The 25,366-nt window shown below is 41.6% G+C and overlaps 1 protein-coding gene across 2 annotated transcripts in view; it reads right to left on the bottom strand.

The window, feature by feature from the left end:
* slc37a2 (solute carrier family 37 member 2) overlaps positions 1–25,366 on the bottom strand; it is a 64,612-nt gene that overhangs the window by 11,327 nt on the left and 27,919 nt on the right. The window contains exons 3-11 of one of the 2 annotated variants that reach the window (XM_060846770.1): positions 19,266–19,356; positions 15,842–15,920; positions 14,404–14,539; positions 11,445–11,521; positions 7,006–7,172; positions 5,554–5,591; positions 4,838–4,999; positions 2,492–2,582; positions 1,648–1,710 (exon numbers count right to left, since the gene is read on the bottom strand). In XM_060846770.1, coding sequence (XP_060702753.1) covers positions 1,648–1,710; positions 2,492–2,582; positions 4,838–4,999; positions 5,554–5,591; positions 7,006–7,172; positions 11,445–11,521; positions 14,404–14,539; positions 15,842–15,920; positions 19,266–19,356 — 904 coding nt within the window. The remainder of the gene's footprint in view (positions 1–1,647; positions 1,711–2,491; positions 2,583–4,837; positions 5,000–5,553; positions 5,592–7,005; positions 7,173–11,444; positions 11,522–14,403; positions 14,540–15,841; positions 15,921–19,265; positions 19,357–25,366) is intronic. The other variant, XM_060846771.1, reaches the window with a different exon arrangement.

The following is a 25,366-nucleotide window of genomic DNA, read 5'->3' as shown; positions in this document are numbered from 1 at the left end:
TAGATACATTTTTTCCAGATACAAAACTTCAGCAAGGACTGGTTCAATTTTTAAAACGACACGGAGGAAAACTGAGCACCTGGAGGAAACCCACGCAGACACTGGGAGGACATACAGACTCCACACAGAGTTACTGGATGTGGAATCAAACCCAGGTCCCTGGCAGTGAGAGGCAGGAGTGCTAACCGCTGAGCCATCATGTTACCCCTTGAGTGATCTGGGTCAACAGCCTTCTTATTGATTTCACGTGTACATCTTGCATGGGTGCTTTAACAGTACAATGCTGCAAGTTTATTGACGCTGCAGAGAGGAGGAGTCTATCATGCCGATCTGTGCGGCTCATTGATTTAAGTTGGCTGACACTTAATTACAAAAAGTTGTGTTTCTGCTCCACCTAGTGGTGTTATTGGTAATACACGTTGCTGTAAAAACAAAAATTCAGGGGGAAAAATAAAGTCAGATTTCCAGTTGGGATCGGTTTTGCCTACAAGATCATATGGGATCATATTTCATCTAGGAGTTTAGCACCATTCTTCATAGCTTTAAACCGGATATTATAGCGTTGTCTGAGGATAACTTAATTCACAAAGTTTCTCCGTTTAGCAGCGAGGTTCATTCTGCTGAGCTTCTTTTCTTAAAGTGACACTTTTGTTTTCAACTCTGTCACATTGTTAATAATGACGCTCCTTTCATTTGCCATTATAGCATCCTTGGCCTATCATCTCTGTTATCTTTTCTACAAATGACTAACTACAGTTAAGCTTAACTGAACAGTGTGAAAAGACTGGGAAGGATAGGTAGCATGGTACATTTGCTTAAAAAGCACTTACAGCAAATGTGGACACTGACTCTCAGGCATTTTCAAACAGCCAGCATCAAATAGTTAGCTATGAATTCAAACTCTACTGGAAGGACCCCAACACCAGGCTGATCGGGAAAGGGTGTACAACTCAATAAGCCAGTTCCTTCTAAATTCTTGTTATAAATTTGCACTGTAAATGCATCCTACTGATATTTTGTTTGGAGATTCAGGGTTCACAGGTAACTAAGTTGTAATCCAACTCTGGGCCAAAGCAATGTTGACAACCTCCAATACTCTGACTAGTGAGTTTGCTGTCTTTAGTATTTGTTCTCAATTCCAACTAGAAATAGTTCTCGCTGACTCCATAAGACCTCTAAAACCAACTCAAGTGAATGTACCACAGGTATAAGGAGGGGGTAGCATCAATTTGACCAAAGAGTGTGTGGCATTTCAAATAAACAGAACCTGCTTGATGGCAGGTGAGAGCCAGTAGTTTCAGGAGCACCACATCAGGAATATTACATTTGGCTTCAATTCCCTAACTAGGCCACTGGCAGTTAGCATCTACAATAACAAAGTGGAACGAGAGTGCCAACAAACGTGGAAACTCAACTTTAGTACGAGTTACAATCTTAAAAAAAAGTTAGCGAGGAAACCATAATAGGCTAATACAAAAACCACAAAAACCAAAAGTACAAGGTATATTTGCAATCAAATACTTGTTTGCAGAGGGAAGAAAAGGCAGAAGTTTATGTCAATAGGTAATTTTAGTCCAAAGTCTGTACCAACTCATTGTATTAAATGCTGTTACATTCCTCATATCCATATAAATTGAATCAACATACCTAAAATGCCACCAACATCAAAAAGTGTTGAAACATCACCAGCAGCTTTGGGATTCATATGGGCTGAAAGACACAAAATACATTAGATAAACCTCTGTTAGAAGTTCAAATGAGTTAACACAAGTTTACATCTGCTGGAAGTTTTAGCTGTGGTTCAGCAGCTGGAAGATCTCTCCAGCTCCAGAGATTGGAACACATAGGTAGGCTGTCATTACACTCCAGTACTGAGGGGACACTAGATCATCAGGGCTGTCACTTTTCAGAGAGATTGTATTGTGGAGTTAGAAATTTGGATTTCTAAAGCAAAACCATATTGTAAAGCCAAATGTGATTTTAGGACATCAAGATTGGTGTTGGTTTTTCAATGTCACATGCTTCAGTTTTGCTGTATATTGTATCCATCTCAGACTAATGCAGAGATGACTAATTTTTTTTTAAAACATTGTGCACGCTGTTTGCTTATCACACTAAAATGTTTCCAAAACCACATTTACACTCGTGCTTGTTTCAGCTCATCAACTGATCTTAAGAAACTTGAAGCATGGTGCTGACTCAGCTAACCAATTGCTAAGCTTAGAACGGTTCTAGACTAAACAGTCATCACTAAACAATTAAAATAGCTGAATGCTATATTCAGCATTCCATTAAATTTCTCAGTGCGGGAAACCTTTTGCACAGAGGTTAATTGAAAAACTCTTCTTCCATAACTTGTGTGGTACTTTCCTACCCAGTAACCCAGACCATAAAGCACCATACATCTGTGCTGCGGATACACACTATGCTAGAATTCAATAGAAAGAACTGTGCAAATGGTTTTTTGTTTTAAAACAAAAGTGTTACTCACCAACAGATGAAATGTAGAGTGGCAACCAAAACAGGAACGTATAGCTGACCAGCTTGGCAAAGAGTAAACACAGTGAGAACTCAACCACACCCTGCGGAGAAGATGATCTTGTTACACAAGTACAAAAGACTACATGAGGAAGCTTTAGGGCCCCTTCACACAGATTTCAACGGGTGGCAGCAACATATCATTATATCTAAAACCATAAAGTAGTAAACAGCAATTCCAGACAGTTTCATTTTGTTACCTTCCCAGTGTTCATGGAACCACAAAAAGTTAAGACTGGCAAACAAGCAGCTTGGAAAAATGAAAAGACTGAAAAATATACTGACATTTTATTTCAATATTATTTAATTCAAATTCATTCATGAGGTGAGGACATCGGTTGGCTTAATGCCCACCTCTGATTACCCAGCAGGCAGTTTAAAAGTCAACCACATTACTGTGGATCTGGAGTCACACATAGGCCAGACCAATTAAAGGCAGCAGTTTCTGTCCCAAAAGGACATTAACGAGCCAGATGTCTTTTTTCTGACAATCGATAATAGATTCATTCCAGAGCTTTTTTTCTTAAAAATATATTGAATTCAAATTCCAGTATCTGCCACGGCAGGATTCAAAGGAAAAAGTGAGGACTGCAGATACTGGACATCAGAGTCGAGATTGTGTTGCTGGAAAAGCACAGCAGGTCAGGGGCATCCAAGGAGCAGGAGAATAGACATTTCAGGCATATGCCCTTCATCAGGAATGAGTGTTGTGTCTGGGCTGAGAAATAAATGGGAAGCGGGAAGGCGGTGGGGGAGGAATGCGAGAGGTGGATGAGGATGATGGAGGTGATAGGTCGGGGTGGGGGCGTGTGATGGACAGGTCAGGAGAGCAGTGCCCAGTTGGAGGCCTGGAACTGGGATAATGTGGGGTGGGGGCAGGGATGAGGAAGCTGGTGAAATCCACATTTGTCACATGTGGTTGCAGGATGCCAAGGCAGAATATGAGGCGTTCCTCCTCCAGGCATCGGGTTGTAATGGTTTGGCAGTGGGGACCCAGGACCTGCCTGTCCTTGATGGAGTGAGAGGGGAGTTGAAGTGTTCAGCCATGGGACGGTGGGGTTGGTTGGTGCGGGCATCCCAGAGATATTCTCTGAAACAATCCACAAGGCGCCATCCAGTCTCCCCGATGTAGAGGAGACCACATTGTGTGCAACAGATCCGGTAGATGACATTGGTAGAGGTACAAGTGAATTTTGATGGATGTGGAAGGGTCCCTTGGGGCTTTGTACTGAGGTGAGGGGAGTGGGCATGGGTGCAGGTTCTGCACTTCCTGCAGTGGCAGGGAAAGGTGCCATAAGTCAGGTTGGGCCAGCGCAGGGTGGGTGGGGGGCGGTGGACCTAATGAGGGAGTCATGGAGGAGATGGACTTTTCAGAACGCTGATAGGAGTGGGGAGCGAAATATATCTCTGCTGGTGGGGTCTGTTTGGAGGTGACGGAGGATGATGCCTAGTATGTGGAGGTTGGTTGGGTGAAAGGTGAGGACCAGAACATTCCCTGGGTCTCTTGATTAACTGTCAAGTGATCATATCATTAGGAGACTGCAGATGCTGGAAAGTCAGAGTCGATAAAATGTGGTGCTGGAAAAAAGCACAGCAGGTCAAGCAGCATCGCAACAGCAAGAGAGTCGACGTTACAGGCTTAACCCTTCATGACGGCTGGAAGAATAGTCCTGCCCGAAACGTCAACTCACCTGCTCATCTGATGCTACTTGACCTGCTGTATTTTTCTCAGCAGCACATGTTATCAATACCACCACTAGGCCATTATCTACCCCTCAAAAAGAGGTTATTTAAAGTTAAAGCACTATGGGCAAATGTTCAAATCTTAGTGGTTGATGGAATTTAAATTCAAATAAAATGGAAATGGAAAGCTGGTGGCAGGAATGGCAGTTATAAAGCCACTGATGCCTGTAAAAACCCATCTAATTATTAATGTCCTTCAGGGAAGGCAATCTGTCATTCTTACCTGGCTGAGCCTACATGTGGCAGAGAGTCTGGAGTTACACACTGACTTTTGCCTGCTCTTGAAAGAGAGATAATATGGACAACACATCCTAGGCTTGCCAGCAAGATCCGCATCCATAAACAAAAATGTTTGAGCACTAAGTTTCCACCTTTATCATTTTGCTTAATTGATATGTTGGATAATTTGTTTTTTTAAAACAAAGCTTTGCTCCAGAAATAATTAAAAACAGTGCACCAACCTTGCAGCTCTACATTGACTTTTGAAAAGCATGGGCATTACAAACTTCTGTCAGAATTTAAATTACACATGGATTGCCCAGGGTCCTGTACTCACGGGAATTTTGAGTGCTCCAAAGAAGCTAATTGCAGAAGGCCGCTCAGTGTGGGCACCAGGACAGACGATGCTGCCATTCTCAGTGACGTCACTCGGGCTGGTGAAAATCTCTTCCATGCTCCCATGGCGTAACAATGGCTCCTGCTCCTTTTGATCCTGTGACTTGAGCAAAGTTACCTCTTCAATAATTGAAACCCAGATCCAAGATGCAAAAAAAAAACAACAAAAAAACTCTCAGCCTTTTAAATACTCGGAACTTCAAGCAAAGCCCTGGCTGCCAGAATATGCGGGTGGGGGAGGGGGTCAAGAGTGGGGAATAAAGACCTTTCCTCACACTCTGATCCCAGTGTAAAACTCCTGAATGTGAAAATGGAAGGAAGGAAGTATTGATAGATTATTGTGACAATTGTATCTTGTGGCACCTCACATACAAAGCTAAAAAACATTTAGACACATTGTAACTGTGCAGAAGTATGAAGATGGAAGGTAAGTAGAACATTTTCACTTTTTAGACTGATCTACCAATTTGAATTTGCCCCTTTGCTAATCCTCAAACATAGAATGACAAAGGCCCAGTGTACAACACTATTACATGTCTGATCTGGAGACAGGATTGGAAGATCAGCAAGGACTGAGTTTGGAGCAGTGTCAGAATCTATTGCAGTAACATTACTGAATTTCAAATAATTAAAAAAAAAGGTGATTGAGTTTCTTACATGGTGTTTGGGAGGGGTGCAACCAATATCTTCAGGGTCTGCGGAAAAGATAACAAAAAGTAATTCTTGCACATGTTAATTCAGGAATATTACACAGCAATTATCAGAAGCGGTTCAATATCAGAATTTACCAATCTATAGAAGCTCCCTTTTCAAACAAAGATCTCAAATCCCCAGGCAAGGCAGCACGAGTCATTCTCAGCTCCTGTGAACAAGCAATCGCCGGGAGGCCCAAGCACTCATTTTCTTTGGAGATTTCTCAGGTACAGGTCGAGTTTGGAAAGGGACACTTATTTCCACCTTCCCCACAACAACCCTAGAGAAGTCCACCTGCATGTTATGTATCCATGAATCATCCGTTACAAAGGCATAGAAATATGGAAGATAGGAGTAGACCATTGGACTCCTTGAGCCCACTCCACCATTCAATATGATCATGGCTGATCAAGCTCAATACCCTAATCCTGCCCTCCCCCATATCCCTTAAACATCTCATGGCTAATTTGCTTCCTTATCGAAAACACTATGTTAGTGAATTTCATAGTCTCACTAGTCTCTTGATAATGAAATTTCCCCTCATTTTTGTTCTAAAAAGGTTTATCGCTCATCTTTAGGGTTCGGGACTCCCCCTTCATCAGGGACATCCTTCCTGTACCTAAACTGCTCGAGGCCTGTTAGAAGCTTACAAAATTCTAGGAGAACCTCCTCATCCTTCTGCACCCTAGTGAACACAATCCTAACTGACTCACTCAATCTCCATTCATACAGTAGACATGCCATCCCAGGAATCAATTTGGTAAACACTCATTGCACTCCTATAGCAACATCCAACCTTAGATAGGAACACCATATTCCAGCTGTGGCTTCACCAATGCCCTACATAACTTCAGCAAGACATCCTTATTCATGTACTCGAAACCTCTTGCTACAAAGGCCAACATGTATTGGCCTTCTCTACTGCTTGCTACGCCTGCACACTTTCAGCGAATGGTACACAAGGACACCCAGGCCTCTGGAACATGCCCCTCTCCCAATTTACAAGTTATTATTCCAAATAATAATCTGCCTTAGTTTTTTTTCCCCAAAGTGGATAACCTCTCCTTGTTCTAGCCTGTCCAAGAACCGCACTGCAACATCTCTGCATCCTCCTCAGAGAAGGTCACTATAGTTATTGCTCGTTTTCAAGTATACAAAGCAATAATTTGATATTCTCCATCTGCACCTACCCACTTGCTGTGGGCCACATAAGCTTATATTGGAGGGGGAAAGGCAGAGGTAAGGTACAAGCGCAATTGAACAGCAATTCACTTGCACTCAGTGTGACAAGGAAACGACTCAAAAATATTTATTTAATTATTCCCATTTGCTGCTATTCTAGCATACCACGGGAAGCAGACAAGCATACCATCTGTGACAAAAACAGACACATTATCACCAAGCCAAATCACTTACATTCCACCAGAAAGAGGAAGCAGACAATTCCCATTGCTGCAATGATGGCACCAGGAACAATGAATGACAAGCCCCAGGCAGATGACACAAAGATTCCAGCGATTAAGGAGCCCAAGATATTTCCGACTGATGTGTGAGAGTTCCAGATTCCCATGATGAAGCCTCTCCTGTCAAATTAAGTGAGAATAGGGTTAGAAAACAGAGCGGCATTTAGCTCCAATCAAAACAGCCAGGAGAATGAATTTATTGAAAGAGCTGACAATCTGGGTGTCATCTCAACATATCAAAACACTGGCCTGCCCAGATCTATACATTAATAAAGTTACACATTTCTCAAATATCCAGGTATTGAAAAGACTGTTTAGGTAAGGTTTTGGGAAGCACTTACAAAAGGGTGGTAGAGGTTTGGAACTCTCTTCCAAAAATGGCAATCGTGCTATTGACTTTAACTTTGGAGATGGATACATTTTTGTTAAGCAAAGCTATTTAAAGGGATATTGGCAAAGACAGGTATATGGGACTGGGTCACAGTTCAGCTGTGATCTCATAGAACAGTGCAACAGACTCAAGGGGCTGAATGGCCTACTCCTATGTTCCACATGCCTATGATTCAAGGTCTACAGAAATCTCTCCCTATGTCATCAGTTCATTGAAAGCAAACTGCTGGAGGCCACAACAACCTCAAAGTCAGGCTTACACTGCCACCAGGAATCTCACAGGTTGGGTTCGACTAGAAATCAAGAAACCACAGATCTCTGGCCAAAAGAAATGGAGTTACGGCATGTAACTTGTAGCTCTCTCTATGTATCTTAGACATGTTCTAACTGAAAGGCAGAGTGAAATATTTATGTTCACTTGAGCCACAGTTACCTACATTCTAGTGGTTATACTCAAGGGAGACTAATCAGAATTGAGGAAATCACCTAGTTAGTCTACAGGGGAGTGGAAGGAAATGCTAAATAATGAGTTGGAGAAAAACAAATGCAGATAATAGTGATGGAATCCACTGCTTGTGGGAGCATTGGGTGGGGTAACCTGCAGTGAGGAGGAGTCAGGCTGAAGAAAGTGAAGACTTGATCCAAGAACTGTATAGGAAATACAAGTATTGGTGTAGCCATTTCTGAAAAGTAACTGACCAACCAGAATGGGCCCCAGCATGTACAGCGATGTCACAGAGGGTTCTGATGAAGACATTACTGATGAATGCACAGCATTCAGGAGAAGATCACGATTTGACGTCCAGGTGAAGGAGAGTGGGAATTTTCCCAGAAAGAGGAGGAGTCTTGAAGGACAATAGGCTTGAAATCAATGCCATTTGTGTCAAGCGCACCACCAGTAATATCATGAGATCTCCCTTTGCTGCATCTGGTATTTTGTAGTAACTACAATTTTTGGGTTAATGTAGATTTTGATTTGATAGTTAATGTATGGAATCAAATTTTCCCCATGGTTTTGGATTGGTTCAATTTAGTCTCCAAAAAGAATTAAATTAATAACAAACTCTTCAGACAAAAAGAACAAATTTGACTGTCTTTACAAAGTCAAAGTCAATCTATGAACAAGGAACAAGAGTTGACCTTGCTCTACCATTCAATAAGGTTATGTCTGATCTGATTTAACCTCATTTCTACGTTGCTATGTATTCCTGATAATCCAAATCTATCTTGACCTTAAAAATTTTTTTTTTCGACTGAGCCTGTCCAGTTCTCGGTCATTAAGTAGCACCTTCTCCTGGGGGAGATTATCTCAGGGAGGGTGACCTTTTGGAGGATCCTAACCCTATCCCACCTTCACTAATGAACCCTGTGTGCATGCTGGCTTTCAAAGATCATTGACTGAAGGAAACATTTTCAGACCCCCTTTTACTCTATATGGGACTTTGAAGCCACCCCTAGTCAGATAGAGCACGTGCGAGAGAGAGAGAGAGAGCACGCGAGAGAGAGAGATCTCTCCCAGGCTGTTTGACTAACTACATCATACTGTGCATGAAGTCACCAAGGTACTTGACTTGGGAGAGGTGGGGTGAATGAATCAAGACAGAAATGAATCACATCAAGACATATGAGTTACAACAAAGAAATTGTTCCTTTTTTGGTTAAAGCTAAGATACAGTAAAGGACTCTCCTCATTCAATGTTGCAGCACTAGACACTCATTCAGTTTGTCTGATCAGCCTTGGCTTTCACAGGAACCATTAATTACTCTCACTTCCTTACTCATTCTCCATAGCCCGGAAAGATTTTTGGGAAGAAAGAAATTAAATGTCAGAATGATTGAATTTGACTCCTATTACCCTCGCAGATTACAATTGTCACGCGAGACAAAATTCACAATATCTTTAATGCTTTTGCAAATTCTATTAAATCTGTGTCCAATGATTAATGACCTACCCACCCCCCCCCCACACCATCAATACGAAGTCATTTATTATTGAAATCCTTCGTGACCTTGCACATCTCCCCCTAAACTTCTTGTTCAGTGACTATTCCAGTTTCACTAACACCTCCATTGAATTTAATTCCTCAAGTCCTTCCCTTTCCCTGCCTAATCCAGATTCAATTGTACAAATCCTCTGGAATGGTCTCATTCCTCGAACTGGACAAGAAAGATCAGGTTTCTCCCTTCAGAAAGATTATGGTAGAGCATTCAGCCCAGCTGACCCATGCTAGTATTTATATTCCACACGTCTCTCCTTGAACATATCCCCTCATTTCACATAATCTGCTATTCCCTTCTCATATTTATTTGCTTTCACTAATGAATACAGCTCAGCTGTTCTCAGGGTTACTTTAATGTAGTCACAGATTCCACATAATGTCTCCAATATTCTTACAATTTATTTGTGGCCATCTTATGTTTTGACCCCCTCTTTAAGGATTCTCCCATAAATGAAAGCTTGTATATAGCCATGTAATTCCCTAAAGTTTGAAAGATCACTATGGAGGTCACTCTAAACTTCTCTTCTCCAGTTAAGAGAGTAATGTTAGCGTAGAGGTGTGTTGAAGATGCTGTAACAAACATTGACTGGCCTGGAATTTGATACAATCATTTATTGATAGCTTTTTAACAAATATAAAATGGCAACAGGTTAATCAAGTTGGACAATAGAAAAAAAAAGCACACATTTACGCTAGTTCAGTAGCGTTTCTACTGAATTAGCTGCAAATGAAAGACAAGTTAGCAAGGTTAGATCTCATGGAATACAGGGAGAACTAGCCATTTGAATACAGAACTGGCTCAAAGCTAGAAGACAGAGGGTGGTGGTGGAGGGTTGTTTTTTCAGACTGGAGGTCTGTGACCAGTGGAGTGCCACAAGGATCGGTGCTGGATCCACTAATTTTCATCATTAATATAAATGATTTGGATGTGAACATAGGTGGTATAGTTAGTAAGTTTACAGATGACACCAAAATTGGAGGTGGAGTGGACAGCAAAAAAAGGTTCTCTCAGTAGAATGGGATCTTGATCAGATGGGCCAATGGGCTGAGGAGTGGCAGATGAAGTTTAATTTAGGTGAATATGAATGTTGCGTTTTGGAAAAGCAGATCAGGGTAGGACTTATACACTTAATGGCAAGGTCCTGGGGAGTATTGCTGAACAAAGAGACCTTGGAGTGCAGGTTCATAGCTCCTTGAAAAGTAGAGACACAGTTAGATAGGATAGTGAAGGCGATGTTTGGTATGCTTTCCTTTGTTGGTCAGAGTATTGAGTACAGGAGTTGGAAAGTTATGTTGTGGCTATACAGGACATTGGTTAGGCCACTGTTGGAATATTGCGTGCAATTCTGGTCTCCTTCCTGTCGGTATGATGTTGTCAAGCTTAAAAGGATTCAGAAAAGATTTACAAGGATGTTGACAGGGTTGGAGGATTTAAGCTATAGGAGAGACTAAACAGGCTTGGGCTGTTTACCGTGGAGTGTCAGAGGCTGAGGAGTGACCTTATAGAGGTTTGTAAGATCATGAGGGGCATGGATAGGGTGGGGGTAAAGTCCAGAACTAGAGGAGATAGATTTAGGGTGAGGGGGAAAGATTTAAAAAAGGGACCTGAAGGGCAACCTTTTCACACAGAGGGTGGTGTGTGTAGGGAATGAGCTGTCAGAGGTTGGTACAATGAAAATATTTAAAAGGCTTGTGGGTGAGGATATGAATAGGAATAATTTAGAGGGATATGGGCCAAGTGCTGGCAAACAGAACTAGATTAGGTTAGGATATCTGGTTGACATGGACAGGTTAGACTGTGCTGTTTCTATACTGTACATCTCTATGACGCTAATGACAAAGTACATTCCATTATTTCAAAAGAAAAATCAAAGCATGTTAGATCAGTCGATCTGATCACAAGATATAGTGCCAAACACCATGAAATGATTAAGACTCTGTAGCCTCACATGCTTGATCACACCCATGGCAATTTTTTGCAAGTGCAGCAAAAAATACTCACTTCCCCTTTCCAAACCAGTTCCCGACGCAAGCAACAACAGCTGGCCACCCTGTAGTCTGTGATAAACCATTGGCGATCTGTGGAAGAGTTATTAAATGAAGATCATTACAAGAAACATGTGAAGAGGACTACATATAGGATTCAACTATTGGTGGTGAACAGAGACAACAACAGGAGGTAAATGTCAATGATTGTTGGGAAAATCCCATCTAGAGTCAGATGTATAACATGGAAAGAAACCCTTCAGTCCAACTAGTCCACATTAAACATGTTCCCAAACTAAACTAGTCCCACTTTCCTGCATGTGGCCCATGTCCCTGTAAACTTTTCTTATTCATGAACTTATCCAAAATGCCTTAAGTGTTGTAACTATACCCACATCTACCAGTTCCTCTGGCAGTTCTTTCCTCACACGAGCTGTGTAAAACAAACTGCCCCTCACGTCTTTTCTCCCCTCATATGCCGCCTAGTCTTGATTTACCCCACCCTAGGGAACAAACCTGTCATTCATCTTAATTTGCCCCCCTCATGATTTTATAAACCTTTAAAAAGGTCACCCTGTAACTTCCTATGCTCCAGTGAAAAAAAATGTTTGTCCGTCTAATTTTATACCTCACGCTCTGCATTCCAGGTAACATCTTGGTAAATCATTTCTGAACCCTCTCCACTATAATAAAATGCTTCCTATAGCAAGGAAACCAGAACTGCAGGCCTCCGGAAGAGGCCTCACCAACATCCTGCACATCCTCAATATGACGTCTCAATTCCTGTACTCAAAATGTCTAAGCAATGAAAGCAGTGTGCAAAATACCTTAACCATCCTGTCTACGAGACTCAAATTTCAAAAAGGTTTATGTACCTGACCCCTAGAATGCTCTGAGCTCTCTGGCTCACCAAATATCTTTTAGGAAAGGGAACCACCCTCCTTACCTAGTCTGGCCTTCATGTGACTCCAGACTCTCAATAAATGTGGTTGACTCCTGACTGCTGTCTAGGCATTTATGTTACTGCATAACCAGCAACAGCCGGATCCCATGAACAAATAGAAGAAACGAACTGCTGATTCCAGCATTTACTATAGAGAGGAAACCAAATTCTCCTGACAAAGACAGCAGTAATCAACATGCCTTCTAAGTTTCGTTGCCAAAGCAACAGCCTACGGAAGCAATGAATCTTCATGCCAAGTGGTACGCATTGAAGATCCCAGCAACTGCGGTGCTTTGCAGCGTGAGGGAAGGTAACTTGGTTGGAGGATACTAAGTCAACTTGGGCTGAAGTTCTCAATCTCTCATGGAGTCTGTACCCCACAAACCGCTGCCTCAACAAATCAAGCTGCCATTTGTCCCTTGGAACAGGAGGAGGCCATTCAGCCCTGAGCTTTGCCAGTCAGGGAGATTGTAGCCAGTGCAATCCTTTATTTTCAGATTCCCAAAATATAACACTAGATACTGTCACCCAAAAAATTTACTTCTTTGACTCAATGGTTGCTATTGAACCCAGCATCTACAGCACCTTGGAGGATGAACTTCAGATTACTACTGTCCCTTCTGATATTTCTCTCAGGATTTGAGGAGGAAAGAGGTGGTGGAGATCACATTTTTAGGCAGAGGTTGTGTTGGTGGTGTTACAATGTGCTCCGGTACATTACCTTTGCAGCGTGCATGTCTACACACGTCACTGGTTGCAGTTACGGATTGAATGTAGAACATCTCCTTCCATTGCTTGGTTGACCTTGCTCCTAAAGTTATTGGCATGTTTTGGAAGGGTTTGCAGGTTGATATTCACATTGTTTGGTGAATTATAAATGTACCTCCCTTGACAATCCAGTGGGACTTAAACCTGGAGCTTCTAGCTTCGGAGCCATGTTGCTACCCACTGCTCCATATGACCCTTTGAATGCAAGTGCCTGAAGCAGAATATCATCTCTATTTTGGTCTATTCCAAAATAAAACACAAGACCATTCTCTCCAGTTGCAGCAGAATTGCCTCTTGCAGCAATTCATTGGATCCCAGCTATTATCGCCTTGTGACCTGGCCAAAGAAGGCAACTGAGCTACTCTAAGTGTAGTATATGAGAGGGAAAGGGCTCTCTACAGCGTGGGAAATAAAGTTTAATGCCCCGGCAGAGTCAGAGTCTGTGGTCAGGATGGCTTTCTTTGCTGTAAGTTTCCATAACAACTTCTGTTGAGAGTTAGCTTTCCCTTCTATCTTGATGGACTGACATCACCAATGTTTTCATTGCAGCAAGAATCGAAAGAAAAAGTGCCCTTGGAATTGTGGCAAAGAGAAAACGAATAACTTTCACGCTTCCACCCCCAATCCAACCAGCATTGCCAAGATGTTGGGTTAAGCCATTCCCTGGTGCCTTCAGCAAGGGAGGTAGAATGGAAATAAGAGAAAGGACGAGAACTTTAAACCCAGGTGAGGTTTTAAAGCCCAGCAATGGGAACACGGGACAAGGGATCAGCACAGATGATTACTGTACCTGAACAGCTTGAGGTCATCAGTGGTTACACAGAAACAGGAGTGGGTCAGTCCGGTTGCGTTTGATGTTTTAGGTACAATCTGCAGGTGGGCACTCCAGCTGCTTCATCACATTACCCATGCACCTCTCGAGTTTCGGGATGGAACTCTCATGCAGAGCTTTTGGTTCAGAGGCACTTGTTGTTACATGCTAATTTTATAAACCATACTTCGATCAACATTTTAAACGGGGGGGGGGGGGGGTTATAAAATATTAACCAATGCATTTAGCCAAGAGGTCAGCTGATGGCTCTTAAGCCTGCAAGGCCATTATATCAGTCAATAATTCTAATGGGCATCAGAATCATCTCTCAGAATGAAGTTAGGAAATGTCCACAGTGAGGGTGATACTGGTGAAATAAGTAAATAAAGACCCCTGTATGCATTCTAACTTGATACCTATGGGGGAGGCTCCACAATCCACTGCTCCACTGACCTGTATAATCGTGTAGTACCAGATACTGTGAATGTTCCAATAAAATCCAAGCCCAAACAGTGCCGTGAATAACCCGCTCAGCAACATCCCGACAGTCAGGTAATATCGCAGAGGGAGCCGCTCACCGAAAATACCACTGAAACAGAACACAGGAGGCAAGTTCAAAACCAGTCAGGATAATCAGAGATAATATCTGCACACATCAGTCCCCAAGAATCTGGTTAACTGCTTTCACAACTGAGAAAAAAAAGGTAGCCTTCATTACACAAAGGAATTTTTAAAAATATTGAAGCTGTTTCATCTGCACTCTCTACTATAATCAGTTCTCAGGAACTCTAGTGCTGTCTCTTGTCACTTCATCCATGGATCATCTCCTTTACCCATTATGAACACAGCGTGGTCAAAGGTTGGCAAAAAGGATGGTTAGCTGCTGATAAAATGCTCCTCTGTAGATCTCAGTCAACTACATCATGGGTTTATAGCCAGTAACTAGGATGTGCAACATCAGATGACCCAAGATTGGGGGGGTGGGGGCAAATGTTAGCAATGCGACAGTGGATACAGTCAGAGAGTCACAGTGCAGAAGCAGGCTATTCACACAGACCCTCTGAGGAGCATTCCAACCCTCCCTACCCTATAACCCTGCATTTCCCATGGCTAACCCACTTAGCCGACACACACAGAGGGTGGAATCAAACCCAGGTCCCCCGTGCTGTGAGGCAGCAGTGCTAACCACTTCACCACTGTGCCACCCTACACAACATGGTGCACTCTGATTTGCAGTATTTCTATCCCTCACTAATTCCTCATCAGCTGACCCTCAGTCAGAAATCCAGAATTCAAACTTCAAATGTGGGCTGTTGTTGTGCAGTAGTAGTGTCCCTACCTCTAAGCCAGCGATGCATAATAACATCCCCTTTCAAATCAAGTGATTTTTTTCTTCTTCAAATCTCAGTGCCATCTAACAAGTATTCTTAACAACCCCTTGATTGCTCTGCTGAAAGATTCTCAAGCTGTGCATGGATCTGCTGGTGAAAACATTTCCTCCTGAGCATTTGCTCTTTTGGACACTAAGATTTTTTAAAAAATAAAAAAAAACAAACATTTCTCATGCCATAAAACAAAACAAGAACATCACACCAAATTTTCCAAGTTGCATTTGATGTATTGATGTATTCAAGTCAGGCACAGCAATGTACTGCAACCAATGTTACGTGATACACATTGATCAATCAAATAAAGGAGACATTTTGGTGCCTATCATTCAGGACAAGTGTGAAATATTGCCAGGCTGGTGAATTAAAGACAAGTTAAAGTTCAGGTTAGAGGTTCAATGAAGCTTCACTGTGCCCCAGACCTTGGTAATAGTGACACTGGATATTCAAAGCAAAAACAAAATTCAGAAGGTACACATGGTTTCAATTTCTCAAACACTGACCTGAAAAACATTCCAATAGCATAGGCTATCAGGAAGGAATTATCCAGCGCACCAAACAACATCCTGTAGTTGGGTTTATCTGAAATAAAGGGCACATGATTGAAGTAAATGAATATTCCCCCTCCCTCCACCAGTGGATTACTATGGCCCCATTTCACACAAAGCTTCTTCGGCTTCAAACCCACAACCCTACTATCCAGAAGGGGAAAAAAAAATTCTTTTAAAATAAAAAGCCAAAAGATGAGAACACCATCACCTCAGATGTTCCCCTTCAGTTTCAATTTGGAGGCAAGACTCATGAAACTATTGACCCACAGCACTGAGTGAGTACCTTCACTGCACCATCCTCCGGGAGTACAAATTAAGAAAACATTTGGACCTTTCACAGTGAATTACGACGGTTTGAATGCCCCAGATTTACTTCAGCACCTGTTCTTGTCCTGATGATGGCTCGTAAGTGCTTATTACTTTTAGAAATAAATGTGGATGTCTCAAAAATTCAGCTGACAATTATGTTGGTTAGTGGGGGAAAAAGACAAAGCAAACTTGCAAAGGTCCTACGGCCCAATTCTCTGCCAGACTTGTAATCAGTTAGCAAACAGCAATTAACCCCAGTACACTTAACTGGTAAGTCATTCTCTAAAGTTATTGAGAAAGAAAACAGCCAGAGACACTGCACATTAAAATTGTTCTTATTATTTCTTTCTACTTAGACTCACTCTGCTATTACGTGCTCGAATGGAACCTCAAGCAGACAAAACAATTCAATTTTCAATAGACTTCATTCCTAATTGCTACCCTGTGGCTGCCAAATGAATTTGAGTGTAGATGAGAATATGATCAGGGTTAGCTGCAATTTCTTATACAAGCGGTTTTCTAAATGCATGCACAAAGACAGGTCTCTTAAGAAAATGTAGATATATACATTATATTCTCTTCTTTAAAAAAGGGTCAAATGCAACAGTAGACAACTGGTCTACATAGACTTGGACATGGGTCTGTTTCCATGCTGTACATCTCTATGAGCCTATGACTCTATGATTTCAGCATACATGATGGCAGAGGGGGTCTTTGGTGGCCTGGCATAAAGCCATGCCCAACTGTCTCAGACAAAAAAAAGACTTACATTTTCCAAGTCGTGTTCTCAACATTTAAGGTTTCAGATTGGTTGCTGCAAAGTACAGGACAAAAACAAGTTTCTTTGGAGACGTCACTCCAAAACCAGCAAATCTATTTTGGAAACTTGATATTTTGGCTGGGTGCAGACAGATTAGTGAGAAATATTTAACTTTATGGAAAACCTTCAGGACTTCAATTATGCAACACCAAGTTGTTGTAATTAATGTGGGTGCTTTGCCTCATGCTATTTGCTGGGCTTCAATAACAGATAGGGATTTGAAGTTGGCTGAGCTTGACAGATGAGTCAGTGTTAGTGTGACAATGAGATAGCCTTTTATCATGCAAATAAAAAACACTGGCCACGTCTTCAAGAATCAATGTGACGTTGAAAGGGAAGCAAATGAGAAAAGTCAAATTAGAACCAAACTAATTGCACAGACTGATGTTTATCTACTGGTTTAATGTAAAATAATTTGCCTTTTGGCTTCTAGCCTGAATCACAATCTGTATATTCAACTACGAACCAAAAGTTTGTAGAATGACTTATTCCAGCAAATCAGATTTAAAAAAAATTGGCAAGCAATACTTTCATCACAAAGATCTCTCTTTATCAGCCTGATGTTAGGATTGCTGTGGTCTGGCACAGGGTGCACGATCTATTTACAGGCATGCATTTTGACATTGAACTATAGACTTACGCATCAGACACAGTACTTAGAATAGCAATGCCTCCCAATCCTGAACACTGGAGAGTGCGCACGTGTGTAATGAACAGAAGAGGTGGTGGTGTGGGACACCTCCATTCTGTGCACAAGCAGGACCCTGACCTTCCCGTAGCCGGTCATTTTAACCCAGTATTCTGCTCACATGCCCACGTCTGTCCTTGGCATGCTGCAGTGTTCCAGTAGTTCACAGCGCAAACTGCAGGAACAACATCTCATCTTTAGATAGGGCCAGAAGGCTGAGATGTGCCCAAATATTCAGTTCAACACCTTCAAAATGTGAACCATCTCTTTTCTTTTATCTTATGTGCCCCCATCCTAGTTACAGTCCTTTCATGTCTGGCAGGAGACACCATTGTTCTGCCATTCTCACATTGCGATATCTTAATCTAAACTATCAACATCTTTTCTAACACTCACTATCCCCATTCCAAACTTTTGCATAAATGCTGTCACCTCTACACTTCATGTCAGCTCTGACGAGGAGTCATCTAAACTCGAAGAGTTAGCTTGTTTACTGTCCATGGATGCTGTCTGACCCGCTGTGATCTCCAGCATTTGTAGTTTTCAGAAGACAATGTTGTGCTGCAACGCATAGTCAAACAAGAAACAGCCCAGACACTCTCTCCAACCAGGCCTTCCCCTGTCCTGTGCATGGTTGGTTTGATGGAGCCTTGACAGAGCTAGGAATAACCTGGCCAATGGCAAAGATTAAACTCCATGGATTAAAAAGTGCCATGACAAAGACTACAGAGATTTTAAAAACAATTGTGAAGTAACACTTTCCTGGCAGTATTTCCAGAAATTACTCAGGTGTGCTGTCACCAAGTGATGACCAACACAAGCTGCAGTATCCAGGCCTGACCACCTTTATCCCTCACCAACTAAACTAGCAGCAATACTGAATACTCCTCAAATGGCCTCATGTTCTAATAGGTTGCATCCAGAACACTCCCTAAAGTTGTGCTAGATTCAACTCGTAAGTACAATTTAATCCAAACTAGTTTTAGAATGTCTGAAGCAAATTTGTGTGGCAATGCAACAGAGAGGATGGGGAAAAGGGACAAAACCTCAAATAGCTTATTAAGCGAACCCTCAGCATTTTTCGGAATGGGCAGGTAAGTGCACTTTTAGCTAAGTGGATAGCTGACCACAATTGAAATGGATTAAAAAAAGTGTTCTGGACAGTCACTGAAACCTTGACTCTGCTTTCTCTCTGCATAGATGCTGCCTGACCTACAGAGTTTCTCCAGCATTTTCTGCTTTTGTTTTAGATAAATGGTGACGTTGTTATTTATGCATCTAACTAGATCAGAGGCTCAAATTCACTCTGAAAGTTGTGAAATTGAACAAGTTCTGGGCCGGCACAACCACAACCACAGAAGTTGTTGGACATCAATACTAAAGAGAAACTGGATCACTGCTGCAGAGGGATCAAACAGGGAAAAGAAAGTGAAGTGAGAGAGAGAGATAGATAGATAGATAGATAGAAGCAGAGACTGGTTGTTTCTCATACAACCAAGATGAGATAGAAGGGCCATTTTGCTTTTAATCCATGAGATAGCAAGAGCAGACATTCTTACCAAATGGAGCCCAGTCACACCATGTGTCATTGACATGGTGACTCGTGTTTCCATGACCACCAGCTCCTGAACAGTTCTTGTGAAGTTCACTCTGGGAGGAGGAAATAAATGAAAGCTCCCATTAGTATGCATAAAACGGGAAAAAAAAAAGCCACGACCTGATGATATCAAAATGGCAGAGTCAGCTGAAGGGGTGAATTACTTACTCCTGCACAAACCCCTCCAAAAACAAAAAAAAAATCCACCTTATTAAAGTCACTCAGGATCTTCAGCACTTTGTCCAAGTCAACCCTCACTCTAAACTCCACAGGAAACAAGTCCTGTCTGCCCAACCTATCCTTGTAAGATAACCCATTCATTCCAATTATCAATTTAGCAAATCTCCTCTGCACCACTTCCAATTTATTTAAGGAAGTCTGTAAATACATAGGGCAGCAGCAAGGTAGACAGCAATCGGCTCCTGGTCACCATGCAGCAGAACCAGCCACATCCATACCTGCCCTCATAGTCTTCAATCATTTTCTTGGTACCGTTGCTTCCACAGGCTTTTTTTTGATCGGTTCAGTGATGCTTGGGTTCAGATACTGGACAAGGAGCCAGATTCAGGATCCCACAGGGGCCACCGCAGGACACAGCTTGGGCATGGTCATAGGAGTAGCAGGAGTGGAACCCTGAACTGGGAGCCCACCACCAGGCCCTGTGGGGGTCCAGGCCCACAGCCAACTCCAACTCTAACTCAGCCACAAGAGCAGCAATGGTGGTGATGGAGCCCAATTCCAGGATCTGGTCGATGTCCAGTGTTGAAAGGGAGAGCCAAAAGGGATCATAGCCCAGTAAGCGAATGGGAGCTGAACCCTTGGACAGGCATCAGCCGGACAAATTGCTCATTTCTTCTTTTTATTTAGAAATTAAGATAGTCACCATTCGCAATTGCTATGTACTTTCATTATATTCTGTTACATGGAACAACAAATCTAAATCTACACAGAGTATTGGAAATGAGATCTCACCAATGCCCTGCAATGACTGAACCCTAATGTCCTTACATTTAATATTCAATTTCTCTTGAAGGACAGCATTCTATTCAAAACCTTAATTACTTACTGCACCTGCATGTTAATGTGTGAGACTTCTGCACCACATTACCCAAGTCCCTCAGCACATCAGAATTCTACAGTGAGTGACTCTGTTTAAGTAATATACTGCTTTATTTCTTCCGGCCAACGTGAAGAACATTTCCATTTTCCCCATTATATTCCATCTTTCACATTTTTGCCCACTTATTCAGCTATTTACAAATTCAAGGCCAAATCATGGGACATGGTCCTCATCTGCTCAATCCTTTTACCATTCCACCTGAAAGTCAGTCAGTGTCTTTATGTTTTAGCTCTCAGGCATCAGCAAGCATCATTCTAGTTTGCAAGAGAATTTATTTTGCAAAAACACAGAACAGACTGATTTTTTTCTTTAATTCTAAGCAGCATCACCATCAAGACCAGAATTACAGCGCAACCTTAGTCATCCTTAATGTGATGAGCAAACCTTCTTGAAATGCTGCAATGGGAGAAGCTGCCTTCTTGAGTTACAGTAGACCATGTGGTGAAAGGTACCCGCACGGTACTGTTAGGTGGGGTGGTTGAGGATTCATAATTCCTTGAAGGTGGAGTCACGGTGGTGAAGGCAGTGTTTGTTAAACTTGCCTTTATTGATCAGTGCATCGTGTACAAGAGTAGTGACGTTTTCTTGGGGCAATACAGGACATTGGTTAGGTCACTGTTGGAATACCGCATTCAAATCGGATTTGGAGATGCCGTTGTTGGACTGGGGTATACAAAGTTAAAAATCACAGTACCAGGTTATAGTCCAACAGGTTTAATAGGAAGCACTAGCTTTTCTAGTTTCCCTGCTATAGGAAACTTGAAAGGGTTCACAAAAGATTTACAACAATGTTGCCAGGGGTTGGAGAGTTTGAGCTATAGGGAGAGGCTGAATAGGCTGGGGCTGTTTTCCCAGGAGTGTTGGTGGCTGACAGGTGACATTACAAAGGCTTACAAGGCCATGAGGGTCATGGATAGAGTGAATAGCTCCACAGGGTAGGGGAGCCCAAAATTATAGGGCATTAGGTTTAAAGATGAGGGGGGAGAAAAAAAGATATAAAATTGATCTAAGGGGCAACTTTTTCATGCAGAGGGTGGTGTCTGCATAGGATGAGGTTGGTACAATTACAACATTTAAAATGCTTCTGGATGAGTACATGAATAGGAAAGGGTTTGGAGAGACATGGGCCAAATGCTGGTTAATGAGATGAGAAAGGTTTAGGATATCTAGTCAGCATGGATGAGTTGGACTGAGGGCGTTTCCATGATGTACATCTCTGACTGTTTTTATGACCCAAATGACTGAAGGAATGTGGATTACTGTCATGTGGAGGGGAAAATTGGATCAGAGTTTTGTTTTTATGCATTTTCTTCCCTTGGTCTTTGAGTGAGAGGTGAGCAACCATGGATATGAAGGAATGATTGAATCGTTAAAGAACGAGCTTTTAACTAAGCACTGGAGAAAAGTAGTGAAATAATTGCAGCAGATAATTTTAGAAACTCGAGGAGGAAACCAGTCACCAGCTGGATAACCAAGTGGTCTATGTGTGCACTGCTACTTAAAAAAAAATTAGATGATGATTTCACAGCTAAAATTAACTGGACCTTTCTACAATTCTAAACCAGGGCCGGTGCAGCCAAACGAACGCACACATTATGTCAATAGGCAAAATAGAATTTTTGTTTTATGCAAAGATCTAGTTAGAAGTTTTAAGCATGCAAATTAGAAATAAGTTTGCCTTTTTAGAACAGCAACACCACTTGCTGAATGGAGAACTTAATCAGAGCTTCTCTGGTGGAATGTATAAACAAGAGTCTGAAAAACCAATGGAGTATAATTACAGAGCAAAAGAAAAATTCTTAAATTTCTTCCATTTCAAGCATACTGCTGAGAATTTTCAACCTAAGTATACATGCACATGAAGCCAACCAGAAAAGGTGGCAAAAAGTCCAGTTGACATAGTTAACCTACCTGCTCAGAGAGGTTATTAAACACCCCTGGAGCAGGTGGGACTTGAACTTGGGCCTCCTGGACCAGAGGCAGGGACATTACCACTGTGCCACAAGAGCTCTACGTTCATTTTATACAAAATGTTTACATATACATATCTTCACGACATCTTGAAGTCTGTAAATAACCAACTACATTAGATACTTTTGTAATAGTGTTGGTTGTTGTGGAGTTGGTAGTCAATTTGAACTACAGTTAAATCTTCTCATGCTGATCAAAGAAAAAAAAATGCTGGTTGGGATTCTGAGAAATCTTCTCCCACCTTCCCTATTACTTTGATGAATGCCACACAACCAAGACAAATTTTGGCTCAACATCTCAGCTGAAGGCATGTACTTCTGGCAGAGCTCTCCGAGACCACACTAAATGGGTCAGTGTGGATTGCATCTAAGCTCCAGGGATAGGGGTTAAAACCCATAGTCTGGGGGACCAAAGCCAACAGCAGTAAAACATGCAGCAATCAAAAAGGGAAAAACAAATACTATTCAGGCACATGTAGTTCAGAAGTTAGGTGCTGGAGTACTGAACATAGCAGAGCTGAAAATGTGTTGCTGGAAAAGTGCAACAGGTCAGGCAGCATCCAAGGAGCAGGAGAATCGATGTTTCGGGCATGAGCCCTTCTTCAGGAACATAGTGGGTCATACCCTCAGTTTTAATCATGTGCCCATTGGCTTAGACAGGCGGGTGGTGGGGGAAGGGGTGCAGAATTTAATAGAACAAAAATGGATTGCAACATTTCTGGGATTGCACTTCAGAAAACAGCAATTTCACCTCCCCCACACCAGCCTTCATTAAGTTACTGCCTCTCATTCAGGAGGTCTGTAAGAGATGGGCCGAGCTGTCAGCATTAACTCAGATTCGCACTGTCATCCGAGATTGTCAAGTGTGGTCACTCCCTGAGTATTATAATTCAGAGAAAATATGTACAGGAGTTCTGAGGATGTTTCGACCCAAAACATTCACCTGTTTTCTCTCCACAAATGCTGCCAGACCTGAACTTTTCCAGCAATTTCTCATTTTGTTCCAGCTTAATAACACCCTTCCGAACAGATTAAAAGATAATCAGAGCCAAGCATTCTGGAGTGGTACACATAGGTCTGACTGAGTCTGTTAACTAGCTGGAGTGCCACTGATTTCCAGAAGCTTCTATTAGTGATCAAGTCATTGCTCTCCCATTCCTTCCGTTTATCAGGTACAGCACTCTTTTCAACTGCCCTGTACTTAATGCAATTTAAAAGAATGATTGGTGACCTTACTGGAACTATATTTTAGGGGACTTGACAGATTATGAAGAGGTTGTTCTGCCTTGTGGGAACACCTAAGGCCAGGCAGCATACTTTCAGAATAAGGACAGGGAATTTCTACTGAGGTCAGTGAATCTATGAAATTCTTGACCACAGAAGGTGTTCAAAGCTGGATTAAAGGAAAGGGTACAGCTCACAGAAAGAAGAAGGTAATACACAGAACAGCTACAGCTGATGATAAAAAATTGTAAAGCTCTCTGAAGAAACTGGCAATTAATAATATTGCTGGAATTGAGGAGGTACCTTCTGTGCATTTTTACTAAATTATTTGATCACTTAGTCTATTGTAAACATTTCTGCACATCTTTTCAAATCTATTTTATGACTTGGGTTTGCTAATAGACTAAAATTGAAAACAGTTTCTATTACGAGAGACATGATCCTATTTTCGTTACGTTTCTACATTTTTGCTCCCAGCATCACAGTGGATGAGTGCAATTACATTGGGCACTTCTTTGCCATCTGAATTTCTTTTGAAAGTTGTAGTCTGGCTCTTATTTAAACTTTTAAATACAGATTGGTGCTACAGTGTTGCACAGTTCATTCTCTTGCTTTGCTAAGTAGACTGTTAATCAGAGCAGTACAAATCCAGATTGATCAGTGCTGTGGTTCCTAATCCTAATATTTGTGCAATAACTGCAATTGAAAAATATGGACCTGTATATGCCCGAAACGTTGAATTTCCTATTCCTTGGATGCTGCCTAACCTGCTGTGCTTTAACCAGCAACACATTTTCAACTGTGATCTCCAGCATCTGCAGACCTCACTTTTTATCTGTTGATATTAGATGCAAGTAACATTTTTTGTTGTATTATGATGCCTAACATGAACTCTTATTATCTGATCTTGAGCATGACCAGTTAGTCTGGATGATGGATGCTGCTGACATTGAACTATACAACCAAGTGGGTCTTTGTTTTAGGAATGAAAATTTAAACAGCCATGTTCATGAGCTAATTCCCCTGAGAAACCCATTTGAATTTGCTGTTAAACAGTATATTGAAAATATTTTATATTCAGATGAATGACACACCTTATGAATATTTTTAATTTGTGTCAACATTCACTTCAATAATCCTAAAGTGCAGGCCTCATTATCTGCCAATACTTTTGCTATTACCAGCTATGCTGAGACAAAACAGATCACAGAAATGCTTCCGGGCATCCTGAGCCAGCTTGGAACTGACAGTCTAACAAGTGTTAGAAAGTTAGCTGAATAGTTGCCTCAGCAAGGTATGAATAAGATCTTCTGCACAATTGTACTTGGGCTGTTACATTCTGCATTTAAAAAGGTTATCTTAGTCCTATTTTGTAGCATGACAACATGTGCAGTGGGTTTTCTAAGCCACGAAATTAATACGAGTATCTTCCATGGGAATATGTATTTGTATTGTTTATGTAGATCAATTTTAGCACATACATGGAATAAGCAAATGATTCAATTTACAACTTGCTGCACTGCCTTTAAATAAAGAATATCAACTGGCTCACAGTGGATTACAAAACGAAGATTTATTGGAATTAATTTTAGGTAAAATCAATAGTATGCTGCAAAGAAATACATTGCATTTATATAACTCTTTTTGTAAACTAATTATGTCCCAAAGTATTTTACAACCAATTAAATACAAAGTGCAGTTATTGTTAGAAGATGGTGAATGCGGCAGCTAATCTGCATGGAGCAAAGT

This window comes from Hemiscyllium ocellatum, chromosome 29, assembly GCF_020745735.1.
Source record: "Hemiscyllium ocellatum isolate sHemOce1 chromosome 29, sHemOce1.pat.X.cur, whole genome shotgun sequence".
NCBI classification, from domain to species: Eukaryota; Metazoa; Chordata; class Chondrichthyes; order Orectolobiformes; family Hemiscylliidae; genus Hemiscyllium; species Hemiscyllium ocellatum.
Note: the sequence above shows the minus strand (reverse complement) of the source record. Positions and strands in the feature narration are given on the sequence as shown.